General features: G+C 40.8%; 1 protein-coding gene across 1 annotated transcript in view; it reads right to left on the reverse strand.

Annotated features, from left to right (window-relative positions):
* EEA1 (early endosome antigen 1) overlaps positions 1 to 14,831 on the reverse strand; it is a 105,126-nt gene extending 90,295 nt beyond the window's left edge. Inside the window, exon 1 of the mRNA XM_033118210.1 lies at positions 14,557 to 14,831. Within this exon, the coding sequence (XP_032974101.1) occupies positions 14,557 to 14,580 (24 nt within the window). The 5' untranslated portion in view covers positions 14,581 to 14,831. The remainder of the gene's footprint in view (positions 1 to 14,556) is intronic.
* Positions 14,832 to 15,410: the final 579 nt, after the last annotated feature.

Raw genomic sequence — 15,410 nt, forward strand, 5'->3', positions numbered from 1 at the left:
ACCTAATGCATAAAAACCAACACAGACAGGCAGCCGAAATGAGGAAACAAAAAAATGCATCCCAAATGAAAGAACAGGTGAAAACTCCAAAAAAAGAACTAAATAAAATGGAGGCAAGCAACCTTCCAGACACTGAGTTCAAAACAATGGTTATAAGGATGCTCCAGGAACTTAGTGAGAACTACACCAAAGAGATAGCAAGCATAAAAAGGGACATAGAAACCATAAAAAAGAACCAGTGAAGAATAAAATAACTGAAATAAAGAATGCACTAGAAGGAATCACCAGCAGACTAGATGAAGCAGAGGATAAAATCAGCGAAGAAAAGGTATCAGAAAACACCCAATCAGGACAGAAAAAACAATCCAAAAGAAATGAGGATAGTTTAAGATATCTCTGGGACAACATCAAGTGTAACAACATTCACATCATAGGTGTACCAGAAGAAAAGAGAGGCAAGGGATCAAGAACCTATTTGAAAAAAAAATGATTGAAAACTTTCCTAAGCTCATGAAGAAAATAGACATACAAGTCCATGAAGTGCAGTGAGTCCCAAACAAGGTGAATCCAAAGAGGCCCACACAAAGATACATTATAATTAAAACAGCAAAGATTAAAGACAAAAAGAGAATCCTAAAAGCATCAAGAGAAAAGCAACTTATAGTAACTTATAAAGGGGCTGCCATGAAATTTTCAGCTGATTTCTTACCAGAACCTTTGCAGGCCAGAAGGAATTGGCATGAAATATTCAAATTAATGAAAAACAAGGACCTAACAATCAATGGTACTCTACCCAGCAAGGCTATCATTTAAAATCAAAGAACAGATAAAGAGCTTCCCAGACAAGAAAAAGCTAAAGCAGTTCATCACCACCAAACCAGTATTACAAGGAATCTTAGAGGGACTTAAGACCACACAAAAAAAATTCAAAGTTATGAATCATAAAATGACAATAACTACATATCTATCAATGATTACTTTCAATGTAAATGAATTAAATGCTCCAATCAAAAGACATCGGAGGGCTGAATGGATAAGAAAAAAAAACCCTTACATATGTTGCCTATAAGAGACTCACTTCAGATTGAAAGACACACACAGACAAAAAGCAAAGGGACAGAGAAAGATGTTTTATGAAAATGGAAAACGGGAAAAAAAAAAAAATCTGGGGTAGAAATACTTATACCAGACAAAATAGACTTTAAAACAAAGTATAACAAGAGACAAGTAATCCCACTTCAGGGTATTTATCCAAAAGGCTATTTCGAGGCATGTGTACATCCATGTGCTCACTGCCACGTTGTTTGCAATGGCCAAGATGTGCAGGCAGCCTGAGTGCTTGTCAGTGGAAAAATGGATAGAGGAGATGGTATATATACAATGGAATATTGCTCAGCCATGGAAGGGAATGGGTTCTTGCCATCTGTAGCAGCATGGATGGACCTGGAGGGTATTGTGCTGAGTGGAGTAAGTCAGACAGAGAAAGAGAGATGCAATGTGATTTCACTTATATGTGAAATCTAAAGAACAAAATAAACAAACAAAATAGAAACAAATTCATAGATACAGAAAACATTTCGATAGTAGCCAGATGGGAGGGGGGTTGGGGGATGTGGGTGAAAAAAAAGGGGAAGGGAGTAAGAAGTACAAATTGGTTGTCAGAAAGTAGTTATGGGGATGTAAGGTATAGCATAAGGAATACAGTCAATAATATTATAACTATGTATGGTGTCAGATGGGTACTAGAGTTATTGGGGTGATAGATGGGAGGGGGTGGGGGGCAGGGTGAAAAAGGTGAAGGGATTAAGAAGCACAAATTGATAGTTACAAAATAGTCATAGGGATATAAAGTAAAGCACAGGGAATATAGTTAATATTAGGTTGGTGCAAAAGTAATTACCATTTAAAAGGTTAAAAATAATTGCAAAAACCGCAATTACTTTTGCTCCAACCTAATAATATGGTAATAACTACGTATAGTACCTGGTGCGTACTGGACTAGTCAGGGGGATCACTTCTTAAATTATACAAATGTCTAACCACTATGCTGTGTATCTAAAACTAATATAAAATAGTATTGAATGTCAACTCTAATTGAAAAATTAAAAGGGGGGGGGAAAGTAAAGGAGAATAAGAGGTTCAAATTTCCAGGTATAAACCAAATTGGTGTTGGGGATGTAATGCACAGCATGGGGAATACAGTCAGTAATATTGTGATAACATAGTACAGTGTCAGATGGTTGCTGGACTTACTATGGTGATCCCCTCTTTAGGCATATAAATGTTGAGTAACTATGATGTACACCTGAAATTAACATAATACTGTATGTTACCTATACTTTTTAATAAAAAAAACTATAAAAAGAATAGCTAACATACAATCTCTAAGGCAGGCACAACAGCAAGCACTTTATTTATATTACATCATTTAAACCCCACAAAAATCCTTTAAATAAAGTCAAAGGGATTATTCCCATTTAGCCAAGGGTAAAAAAATAAGGCCAAAGAAGCTAAATAAGTTGTTAACTATGATCACAAATGTAGTAACGGACAGAGCTGGAATTCCACTTGACTTCAAAACTTGTGCAGTTAATGTAAAACCATCCACCATGCTGCCGTCCTGCACTTCTTCTCAATTCTCCTTTTCTAAACTTTTCATATTTCCATGATGTACATGATTTATTTTCATAACCAGAAATACATTTTATTATACTTAAAGATCTTATTTTAAAACTAGATCATTGCTTAAAATATTTAAAGTTGAAAACAGATATAAGTTACATTAAAAAAATAAACATCTTACAGAAGAAAATAATTCATACTTCCTTATCAGAGATCTAACTCAGTATGATTTAGTGCTTAATCCATCTTATACAACAATGCATTTTGGCATAGCACCATACAAAGATTGGAACATATTTTCCAAATATTACTTAGCTAATAAAGTCCAAATAAAGTATCACTGAATCTCTGGAAAAACTTTTATATTAGCATACTATATAAAACTTAACCATAGTCTGATATTAAAACTGAGATGAGGAAAAGAATGTGGTTTTATTAAATTTCATCTACTACTATGGCCCATATAACACTTAAACAGATGCAGATACAACTAGATGATTCATGTTATTATAATAAATATGTAAGTCAATCACAGTGCATGCAATGGGCACGGATCCATCCTAACGCAAGTTACCCTGCCCATGTTGAGAACACGGTCCAAGACAGCCAGGTTATATGACCACATGTCTCTGTCCATCGGACCAGATGTGATCACCTGGACTCAACAGCAGCCATTCACAAGATTGCTAGCAGCCAATAAGAAGGTCCGATAGGAAAAAAAAAGAAAATGTCAAGAATAAACTACTGCTGAGTCCCCATGCTTAGGCCTTTAAATTGCAAACTATGAAGAGAAGTGATTAATTAGCTGCACAAACTGGCACTAAACAGATACACAGTGATTGATCCTAAGGTAAAGTAAGAGTACATGAGCTACTTGAGCACACCAAGGTTATAATCCAGCCAAAGTTTCAAAAGACCACAGAGTCTGAGTATGCAGAAGCTATGAAGAAACAAACTAAAACAGAGGATAAGAAAATTAGTAGATAGCAGAAGCAAAAGTATATAGATACAAGAGACACAAGTAAAGAATAGTAAAGAATCACTGAGCCCTTTCCTAGAGTGAAAACCTATGAAGGCCTGTCATGGAGATCCTAAACAGCACTGCCTGGGTCCTTCAATGCCTTTCAATACAGTCTCAGACGTTGAGACCCATATTAAATTTTTGGTTTTGAATTGCCATGAAATTCCATCTTTCTTATTGCCAAGTGCATCTACCACTATCCTAATTTTGAGCTAACCTGATGGACTATTTATTCCTAGAACCTAATAAATGTAATCAGAATTATTGTCACTATTTCAGAGCCATGACAAAGCTTATAAGGTCAGACAATTAAGTTTGAGATCTTTTTGCAACAATGTTGCTAACTTTTTTTTATATCAGAGGGATTATTCATTATGAATTTGTACCAACTGGACAAATAGTTAACCAAGTTTACTATTTGGAAGTGCTGAAAAGGCTGTGTGAAAAAGTTAGACGACCTGAACTTTTCGCCAACAAGTCATGGCTCTTGTATCATGACAATGCACCGGCTCACAGGGCACTGTCTGTGAGGGAGTTTTTAGCCAGTAAACAAATCACTGTATTGGGACACCCTCCCTACTCACCTGATCTGGCCCCCATGACTTCTTTCTTTACCCGAAATATTGAAAGGAAGACATTTTGATGACATTCAGGACATCAGGGGTAATACAACAGCTCTGATGGCCATTCCAGAAAAAGAGTTCCAAAATTGCTTCGAAGGGTGGACTAGGCCGCTGGCATCGGTGCATATTTTCCCAAGGGGAGTACTTCAAAGGTAACTGTAGTGATATTCAGCAATAAGATGTGTAGCACTTTTTCTAGGATGGGTTCGCGAACTTAATTGTCCAATCTCGTATTTCTAAAATGATCTGTAAAAGATGTGTTTCGTGGTGCCATGACTCCTAGAAGAAGGAATCCTCAGTATCATTCGACCCCAACTCCACTCTCAGTCTCAGATGACTAAACCAGCAATGGACACCTGACCCACAGGAAGCAATTCTATTGGTCAGCCAGAGACCAATGCATGACCTGACAAGAAAAGATGAGGAGGACATTTTAGATTCTTCTCTTAGGATTTGGAAATTGAGACATTGGGTCAGTTGGTTATGTAAAAGTAAGTAACAAGCAAGTAGAATGATATGGTCAGATGGCAATTCGAGGTCTTGAGCATACTGAGTAAGCAGCAGCAGGGAGGATGGATGCAGAGATGCAGAGACAAGATGCCAGTGGTCCGTGAGAGAGTGTGGGACAGAGACAAGAGCTGCCTCCAACACCATTTACATCCTCCTCTCTAGAGACCCAACTGTACAGCAAATCTTATTCTTCGATCACTTTGAAACCTCACAATAAATCCCCGTTTCAACTTAAACTGATTTGAGAAAATTTGTGATCCTTGAAAATAAAAAGCATTTGTTAGAATGTTGTCCAAGAATGGGAAATTACATTCCTCTCCTCCATATTCCTTGGAAAAGTATTCTGTGCTACGTTTGTTTATTTTTATATGTTTTTAATTTATTTCCTTACTTCTCAGTCAATCGTTTCTCCCTATGACTCTCCTGAAACTGAACTAGGTATGATCTGTTTTATTCAGTGGACACTTTGCGGTCCTTCTTTGACTGGACGTCTCTCTTTAATATCCACACACATCTAACACTTGCCTCCACTCGTCTCCTGAGTGCGAGGCCTATGCTTCCACTTGCCTAGTGAACGTCTTCACTGGGATGCCCACGCCTCGAGTTCACACTCATCTTCTCCCCAAACCTGTTCTTCCTCCTCTATTCTGTACCTTGGTTGGTTCTACCATCCTCTCAGCTCCCCAAAACAACTCACAAGTCAACAAATCTTTTCAATTTTATCTCTTAACTTTCTTGAAAAATCAATCTATTCTCTACTCCCGAAGACACTGCCTAAATTCAAGATTTCATCGTCCCCTGGACTGGTAAGTAGAGATCCAAAAATTCCGATTCAATGGAGGGATTTGGGAATCTTATTGATTGATTGATTGATTGATTGATTGATTGATTGATTTTAGGATTCCAAATGATTTTAATGTGCAACAATTTTGGGAACTAAAAGGTTATTGCTCTCTAGCTGGTCTCTCCCTTAATGGAGCCATCCTCTCTACACAGCCATTGAGTAGTCAACATACATTTATTACTGAAAGCCACTAAGCATTAAGCACTACCTACACACTTAGAAAGAAAACAAAATCCCTACTCTAAGGAAGCTCAGTCTAGTAAGGAAGAATTCCAGTAAACAAATTATAAAAACAACATAATAAATTTTCTAGAGATATGTGGTATCATTTACCATACGCTAAATGTGTGCTGAATGCCGGACACTGCGGTGAGTGCTTCATGAACATCATATAATCCTTGCACCACACTGTGAGGTACACATCATCTTCAATTTACTAATAAATTAACTGGGTCTCAGAGAGCTTGAAATTTTGCATAAGATCTCACCCTCATTAATGGAGAAGCTCAGCGCTTAAATGATGGTCTAATTCCAAAAGGCCATTCTCTTAATTAGTATGGGGCGCTTTGGAAGAAGGAAGAAAAAGAAAAAAAGCAAGCAAACAACTTCTAGTGTCACCTGAACTGAGCGATGTGGGCAAGTGATTGTAGGACATTCTGAGCAAAGCAAAGAGCTTCGAAGGACGTATGACAGGATGAGAGAACAGGGTAAGTTGTGGGAAACACAATTGGTGAGGGTAGCAAGGCCAGGAGATGTATAGAGGCTTGTGGAAAAGAGCCAGCAATGGTGTTAAAGGGACCAGAGCATTACAGGGCTCTGTGCCAGGTCAAGAATCTGGATATTTCCCATGGGCACTGACTAGTCCCCAACAGACTTTAGACAGAAGAGTGATTTACTATTTTTATAAAGATTACCTGGGAAAAATACATTTGAGGGCTTTCCTTATTACAAATTTGATCATTTAAAAACTTGCCATGGCTCCTTGTTGTCTATAATATAAAGTCCCAAACCCTTTGCAGTCTCATCTCCAACAATTATCCCCATGCACAGGCACAAATGCTCACAATTCCCTGCTGCCGTGCTAGGCTGTGTCAGGCGCTTGCATTGACCGGGTCGGTCTCCCTTCTGTCCCCTGTTCCTCCGACCTGAGTCACGTCCAGCTTCTGCAAGGACTTCACCAACGTCCATTCTGTTTCCACCCCCGTTCTCCCTCACCCTCCTGCCACAGAATTAGTTACTTTTTCTTTCGTACTCACAAACTTCCTCTGTGTATCTATTAACACTTATCACATTGCTTTGTAATTATTTAAGTATCTGTCCCTCCCATTAATACTCAAGAGGTTTTTTTTTAATACCCTAAATCCAGCACAGTAATTAGCACAGAATAAATGTTCAACGGTATGATGAATGTCTACACAGCCACACAAACACACACAACACCACACACACACGCACACACAATGGAGATTTTTTTCAAAAAAGATAAAGGGAATGATAAGAAAAGTGTTCCTTGAAGAAATTTGGAGTATATAATAATAATAAAACACCAACATTAGCAGCAGCTAACATTTAAAGAGAGCTTACTGTGTGCCCGGTTGTAACTGTTGTAACTACATGTATTAATTCATTTAGTCCTCACAACAACCCTATGAGAAGGGTATTAGTACGTATCGTGACCATTTTAATGAGACACAGAGAAGACGTAACTTGCCCAAAGCTACTCAGCTTGTAAGTGGGGTGTGGATACCACCCCAGGTAGTATGGCTCCAGGGTTCGTTCTTAATCACTAATTATATTGTCTCCAGGTCAATCAAGAAGAGGACCACCAGGATTAGAGGATAAAACTTAGTTTTAGCCCTGATAATCTCTTCTTTATTCTTAACACACTTAAAATAAATTTACACAGAGAAAATTAATCTCACTTTCTAAAAGTCACTTCAATAAATGAGTAATAATTCCATCAAATTTAAATGTGTGACTAATCCGGGAAGCCTTCCCTGGCATCTTAGTTTAGATCAGGACCCTCTTGCTATGAGCTCTTGGGGGTCCCTGTGCTTTTCTTTCCTAATACTCCACCCAAGGATGTGACTATACAGTTACGGGATTCTTTGAAAAGTTCCTCTGTCCTTACCTGGACACTAAGCTCCTAGCAGGTTCACGTCTGTTTTACTCAACCATGTGTCCACAGCACATAGTAAGCCCATAATAGATATTTGGGGAACAGACATGTCCAAGGTCTTCCCTATTCATCACCTTTTTTTATACTCACATAGCCATCACCCTAATGCAAATCATATTTACTTATGCCAAAAATATTAAATCACTCCCATCGGATCTCTGCCTATACTCTCCTATGGTTTTAATATATCACATGAAACACTGGCAAATTAATCTTCCCAAAACATTCCTTTTGATACTCATTTCAACAAATACTACTATTAACTCCTATCACGTGCCTGAAGGAAACCAGAATATGTCAGCGCAAAATATGCTACTTTGGCATGTTGATTATTTTTAATTAAAGGCACTTAACAAATAGTATGTGCAAAAATGACACCCAGACCCTCCTCTTTCTTCCTGAAAGCAGGAGGTAAAACTCCCACGTGAAAGGAACCCTCCCTGTACCAACAGGGTAGAAGGCATCCTCCTCACCAGAAACAGAGAATTTGGGGCCAAGAAGGCAATACAAACCCTTGTTTAACTCACCCGTATCTTCCTAGCTACAGTGGTACCTCAGTTTTCGAACGTTTCAGAACTCGAACGGACTTCAGGAACAGATTACATTCGAAAACCAAGGTACCCACTCACTGTACTTCTTAACCATTTACTACCCTCAGCCCAAACCCCTTTGTCTTGTCAATTCTTCATCAGTATATTCTTTCTTTGTCTAAAAGGTGAAACACTTTCTGCTCTGGTCATTTATCTCGGTCTTCATTCTCTTGTGAATGCCCCCATACACATGTAAAATTTTAATAAAATTTGTATGCATTTTCTCCTGTCAATTTGCCTAATGTCAGTTTAATTCTTGCACCCAGCCAAAGACCCAAAGAGGGTACAGGAAAATTTTTCCTCCCCTACATGCTAAATATATTTCACTGCTTAATAAAATCTTACTGATTTCCTAATATCTACAGAATAAAGTTCAAAAGTTCAGTTAGATTTGTCTACTGAAAGAAACAAGAAGGAAAGCCACCCAAGATCTTGGTCTCTAATACCATTCCCCACTAAAAGGAAAAGGGCTCCTCAGAGAAACGGCTATTTTCAGCGCTGGGAAAGGGTAGATAAAGGATGAGCCTGGAATGCCTTGTTATGTCAGAAAGTAAGGAAGAGCTCAAAAAAAATGACAGGGGCCTGTCAAAAGGAGCCAGGAGCCATCTTAAAGGGGCTCCCACTGTTCAAATCTGGGACAATTTGAGCACCAAAAGAATGAAGTGCAGTGATGCATTATAAACCATGAAAAAAATTGAAATTATGAATCCATACCAATAAAAAAGGGAGGAAGGGAGGGAGGGAGGGAAGAAGGGAGAGAGGGATCTGAGAGGAAAGGGAATTGCTAGGGGAAGGAGCTTGGACTAGGATGGAAGAGAGCTAGGAAGGGGGGGTGGGGAAGCCAAGGATCAAATGGTAAACGTGGAGAGAATGCTGGAGTGGGAAAATCGCCATTCTGCTTCATTGTGTGAACGCTACATCAGGTACAAGTCAACAATGGATGCTAAATCTAGGAAAATTTTGATAAGGACCAGGATACTTACATGGTCTTACAAGTACGAGTATCTGTCTATTAGATGCAAAGGAAGAAAAAGTAATTATTATCCAGTCAAAGGAACTGGACTACATCTTGACCTTTGACAAGGTAATTAAAATGAACATCACCTATGTTTTCTTTTTTTTTTTTTTAAGGAGGGCGCAGCTCAGTGGCCCATTCGGAACATCACCTATGAAAGACAGAAAGACATCATGGGTCTCCAGATGTGATAACCTGAGAAGGAAACAGTATGGCCAAGAATGCATAATCCCAATCTAATCACAATAAAACAATCACAACATGAGAAACATTCTAAAAGAAAAAGCAGGGGGGATCCACTTTCCTCACAAATGTCATAAATGAAATGCTGTGGAAATGTTCCATAATAAAAAAGGCTAAAGCAACATGACAACTAAATATAATATCTAACCCTCACTGGATCCTATAATGGAAAGGGGGAAATGCTACAAAGGACATTATAAGATCAACTGACAACACTAGAATTATGGATAGTAAATTGAATCAATTTAAATTTATGTAGTTGACAACTATACTGAGTTTATGTAAAAAAAAAAAAATTCTTCCCTTAAGTATACAGAGGTGAAGGACCATAACTAATCCTGAAATGATTCAGGAAAAAAAAAAAAATTACACAGAGAGAGAGAGAAAAGAAGAGGAGGAGGAGGAGGAAGAAGACCACCACCACCACCACAGAAGAAAAGGGAAGAGGAAGGGAAAGGGAAAAAAAAAAAGTGAGCAAATAATAAAACAAATAGGATAAAATGTTAATACCTAAATCTGGATAAAGAGTATACCGATGCTCCTTGTATAATTTTATTCTTGTAACTTTATGCAAGTTTGAAATTCATTCTAAATAAAAAGTTAAAAAATTATATATGTATTCAACCAGACCTGCATTATCCAATACAGTAGCTACATAAGGCTGTTAAACAGCTGAAATATAATTAGTCCAATTGAGATGTGCTGTGAGTGCAAAATACACACCAGATTTCAAAGACTTAGGACATAAAAGAATGCAAAATATCTCATTAATAATTTTTATATTGATTACATGTTAAAATATTTTAGATACATTAGGTCAAAGAAAATATATTTTAAAAATTAATTTCACCTTTTTTTAGTTTTTTTAAATGTGGTTACTAGAAACTTTACACATGTACGTGACTCATTTGCACGGGACAGGGCTGAGCTAGACAAGATTTTCTCCAAAATGAAGTGTCACACTATCATACTATCTGTAAATTTCTCTCAATTTCTTTCTACTCTAAACATCTCTTTCTCTCTAAAAGTCACTTGGGTTTAAGCTACTTAAGGGTAGGAACTGTGTTTTATTCACCTATGTCTTCCCAGTATCTAGCACATAGCAAGTGTTACAAATATTTGTTTACTGAAAGGCTGATATGCAAAGGAAGGAGGCCAGGCAGGAAGAATGCACTCATTCCCACCTCTGAGTCTTTGCTCACACTGTAACTCCTTCCTAGAATAAAACTTTCCCTCTCCTAATGACACACATTCTTCAAAACCCCATTTCATACTTCTTTCTCCAAGGAGACTCCCCACTTACAAAGTTTCCTTTCTAATCTTTCCTCCTCCGAACTATTTATAGCGTCCATTGTCTATATCATTTACTTGGCACTTAATCAGGTAAGTTGCTTGAAGTTCCCCTCAGAGACACGCCCCCTCCCCACAAGTTGGGTCTCATATTTTTCCCATATCTTCTTCAGTTAGTAGCATAGTACTAACTATACCAGTTGAGAAGTGGGGGAACAGGGCAACGAGGTGCCAGGAAAAGGAAAATGGATTGGGAGTTTGAAAACATTGGCTGTAGACTGTTTTGATATCTACTAACTGTGTTGCCTTAGATAAATCACTGAATCTCTCTGTTTCTACTTCCTCATTTTTTTAATCATACAGATAGACCTGTTGACCATAAAAGAAACCTCCTATTTCTACAATTCTAGATTAAATCTATCTTTCCTTTAGCAATATTATTGATATACTATACCAGTAAAGGTAAATTGAATATACTAATGTTAAGTCACAGTGAGTTCCTTAAGAACGAAATTGCAACAAACTTTACAAACTGTTGCAAGTACTAAATGTTGATCATCTTTCTGGCCATCAAGCACTTTTAAATTCACATGTCTCTTCAAAAGACTATTAAGCAAAATAGTCACTACACACATATTAGAGCTACCTCAATTTTTTCCTCAGACCCTTTCAAGCCTCAGAGAGACAGACACCTTTTAGGAAGAGGAGGCGGAGGAGGAGGAGGAGAACCAGAAAGTAAATTCTCTGTAAAGTACCCAGGTACCTTACTGGTGATGTTCAAAGACTCTGAATTATAACTGATAAGCACATTATCTGTTTCTTCTGTCAAAAATGCCATTTAAAGGACAATATTCAAAAGAAAATTACAACAGTTAAAAGGAGAAGGTCATCTAAAAACATAATGTTAAAGGAATGCAATAGAATTTCAAAGCACGGAGACCATTTCAAACAAACCTCTAAAACAGCAACTTGAGTTTTAATCTTATATCTTAATATCTCTGCTGAGAAGTAAGATTATCAGGGTGGGGTAAAATAAAATGGTTACCATGTTACATAATTTAAAGATTCCAGTTATACTTGTTAGTAAATATCACCTGTGGAGTTAAATGTACATTCTACGTTCTAAACTACTAATAAAATCACAAGATTTCTTTCAGGCTTTTATCAAAACGCCCCTATTAAATGCTGAGCATTAAGAGACCCATCCGCAAGATAAACGCTGAACTCCAAAGGAATTCTCAGGCCTCTCACATCTGATCTGCAGCCTCATCTCCATTTCACTTCCTAAACTTAACTGTTCATGTTCCCCCTAATATTATTCCCCTTTTATGGCTCCTTGTCCTGGGATTTGCTGTTCCTCTGTCAGACATGCTTTTCCCTCTTTTGAGCTTCCAATACACCTTCCTCCCTGAAGTTTTTCATGGCTGCTCCAACACCCTCCTACAAAGTAGCACCCACAGCACTCTTTCATTACATAGCACTGTGATTACTTTTAAATGCCCACTTCCACAACCAGGCTGTGAGTTATAAATGGAGGGCTGATATCTTATTTAACTGTTTCCCAGCCCCTGGCATATAACTGGCATTTACTTACACTCAGTATAAGTACACTGAAAAATAAATAAAGTAGTTAACCATGAGAAACAATTCAAATTGTCCTATAAAAGAGTATCCATTTAACAGTGGTTTTCAACCAGGGACAATTTAGCCCCTAGAGGACATCTGATAGCGGGGTGGGGGGATGGGAGGGTGGCTCCTGGCATCTAGTGGGTAGAAGCCAGGGATGCTGCTAAACATCTTACAATGAAAAGGCGAGACCCCAAAATAAAAATTATCCAGTCTCAAATGTCAATGCTGCCATGGTTAAGAAACTCAGTTGTCCACTGACTTATTCATATGTGATGAGATATGTCATATCTCAGCAATAACCAGAATAAATTCCAATTGTGTGGTTTCAACTGAAACTTCTGCAACAGTTGATGCGTATGCACGCCACTAAAAATGATCTTTACATAATTGTAATGCTAAACATTAAACTAAGAGTACTGGAAAGCATCCCATATTTCTGAAAACTAATCTGTAACTACCAGAAGCTACTCTTGAGTCAGTAAACACTTTGCTTTATATATAAACTTTAAAACAAACCACAGGCAAAATGATTTTCGGTTGTGGAACTATGACAAAAAAATCTGAGGCATGAGGTAATCCATTCCTCCAGGTCCGATAAAAGAAGAATCTCTAAGTACTACAAATAAATCATGCACAGATGTCTCTCCTGTTGAACACATGAACCGATGGCAAGAGTAAAGGGCATGCCCTTGCTACTGCCCAAATCACCAGCTTATGAAGGTCTCAAAAAACCCTGTCAGAACCACTGCAAAAAATCATCAAATATCAATAAAGGGTGGCAGACACAAACACATTAACTATGTCTCCCCAATATATGACCAAGTTTCACATGACTTAAACATTTCCCAAAAGCTATGCAGAAGCAAGAACACTCCCTTTTCATATAGCGGTTGACTCAACTCTCTTTAGCACATTCCTTGGCTGAATACCACAAATTCACTAATTTCTTCTGTCTTTTGCACTAAGCTATCCTACTGACACGATAACCAATTAATGGGTTTGGCACCAACTATGCAACCATTTATATTTTGTTGCTCCCTAGTAGTCTCAAAAAGAAGAAAAGAAGCCATCCAAAACAAAAACTTAAGTAACTCTTACAGGAAAATACATTTCACGTTATTCTAGGAATGGATTCCTGAACAATACACGTACAGCTTTCCAATGCTCTAATCTTCCTATCTTAAGGTTTTTCCAGATTCCAAATACAGATAGCACTGGCAGAGAGTGAAGGAGTAAGTGTATATCACTGGATAAAGCCCCCTGCGAATTTAGTCTTGGACAGATCAAAAAAAAAGGGACTGGCTGGGAGGGGAAAACGCATGTTTAATTGAGAAAAAAAAAAGTTTCCAACAGTGAGTAATATCTTCCTTCTCAGCTGACTTTGCCAGTAAGTGTCGGTACCAGGATTGGGCCCATGCTAGGCCGGGTTTCACTACATTACGCCCCAACATTGTCCAGATACGAAACCGAAGCGGTAAGTGGCAGGTGCGCGTGGTGTAAAGTTGGGGGCACCATGGGCGGGGAGGGTGGGGTTGGAGCTGAGCGAGCCTCCCGCAGTCTCCCCGGGGCGGTCTCCGAGCTTCGGCAGGCGCTAACTCACCATTTACACCGCCGTTCCAGGGTCGGGGAGGAACGCGCCGGTACCACACCCTCCTCCCCTCCGCCCTCTGCAATGACAGCCCCGCGCCACAGCCGGACGCCCGGCCTGGGCGCACGGGGCCACGGAGGACAAGGCGCCCGGCCCCGGGCTCTGGCCCGTCGCCCCGCCGTCGCCCCAGCCGCCCTCCCTGCCCCCACGGCCCGACCCTGGGGCGGACGACCGCGGCCTAATCGCCTCCCGGGCAGCGGGGCCTAGAGAAGGAAGGAGCCCGAGCTAAGGAGGGGGCGCCCCGCCGCCGCCTGGGCTCCTCAGCTCCGCGGCGGCACCCGCAGCCCAGGGCTCAGGCTCTCCCGCTCACGTGCTGCCGGAAAGACGATTTCACTCTCTTACCCGCTGCAAAATCCTCCTTAACATGGTTTAAACACCACCGGCGCTGTCGCGTCGACTCTCCGGACCCTACGCGGGGGCACTGATTACTCGGAGGTGCGCGGGAGGGAGGGACTGAGCCAGACGGGGGCCAGGGAGAAGGTCGGGGCGAGGCGGTGGCGGTGGCCGCTCGGGCAGCCCCGACTTCCCCACAGGCGGCGAGAGGGAGCGCGCGCGAGCGAGCGAGCGACGAGGTAGCCTGCGAGCGCCCGCCCGCCCGCCGGGCCACCCCCGTAACTGACAGCTGGGCGGGCCCGCTCGCCGCCGCCCCGCCCCCTCGGCCTGTCCATCCGCGGGGGGGCGGGGCTGGAAGGGGCCTGGCCAGGCCCCGCACCAATCGGAAGCGGCGGCGGCGTGGGCGGATGCATGACGGACAGGCGGCAGGATACTGGCGCCGCCGCTCCTTCCGGCTGTCCGGGTAACGCGGTGGCCGCCGAGCGCACTCCCGCCCTCCGTCAGAGGCCGCGCCCGCGCGCAGACCGCGTGCCCGCTAGGGAGGTGGGTGGGGAACCCTGGGGCCTGGCGTTGGGGTGCCGCTGACCGTGACCCGAGGAGAGGGGTCCCGGATGGGCACCTGAGATGGCACCTCCGGATCCTCGGTAAAATTTGTCAATGTGATCCTGGCCTAAACTATGCCTGGACTGGATCTTCCTCTCTGCTGGAGGCGCTTAGCCCCTGGGTGGAAGCGAAGGAGAGAATCACAGACAAGATTAACCGGTCTGTTGGGCTTCCCTGGCCTTGTCCGAACCCTTGTATCTTTTCCCTACTTCCTCCCTGCTTTCAATTTCAGCCAAAGAGAAAATAAAGAATCAGAAGAG

The sequence above is a fragment of the Rhinolophus ferrumequinum genome, chromosome 10, assembly GCF_004115265.2.
Source record: "Rhinolophus ferrumequinum isolate MPI-CBG mRhiFer1 chromosome 10, mRhiFer1_v1.p, whole genome shotgun sequence".
Taxonomy (NCBI): domain Eukaryota; kingdom Metazoa; phylum Chordata; class Mammalia; order Chiroptera; family Rhinolophidae; genus Rhinolophus; species Rhinolophus ferrumequinum.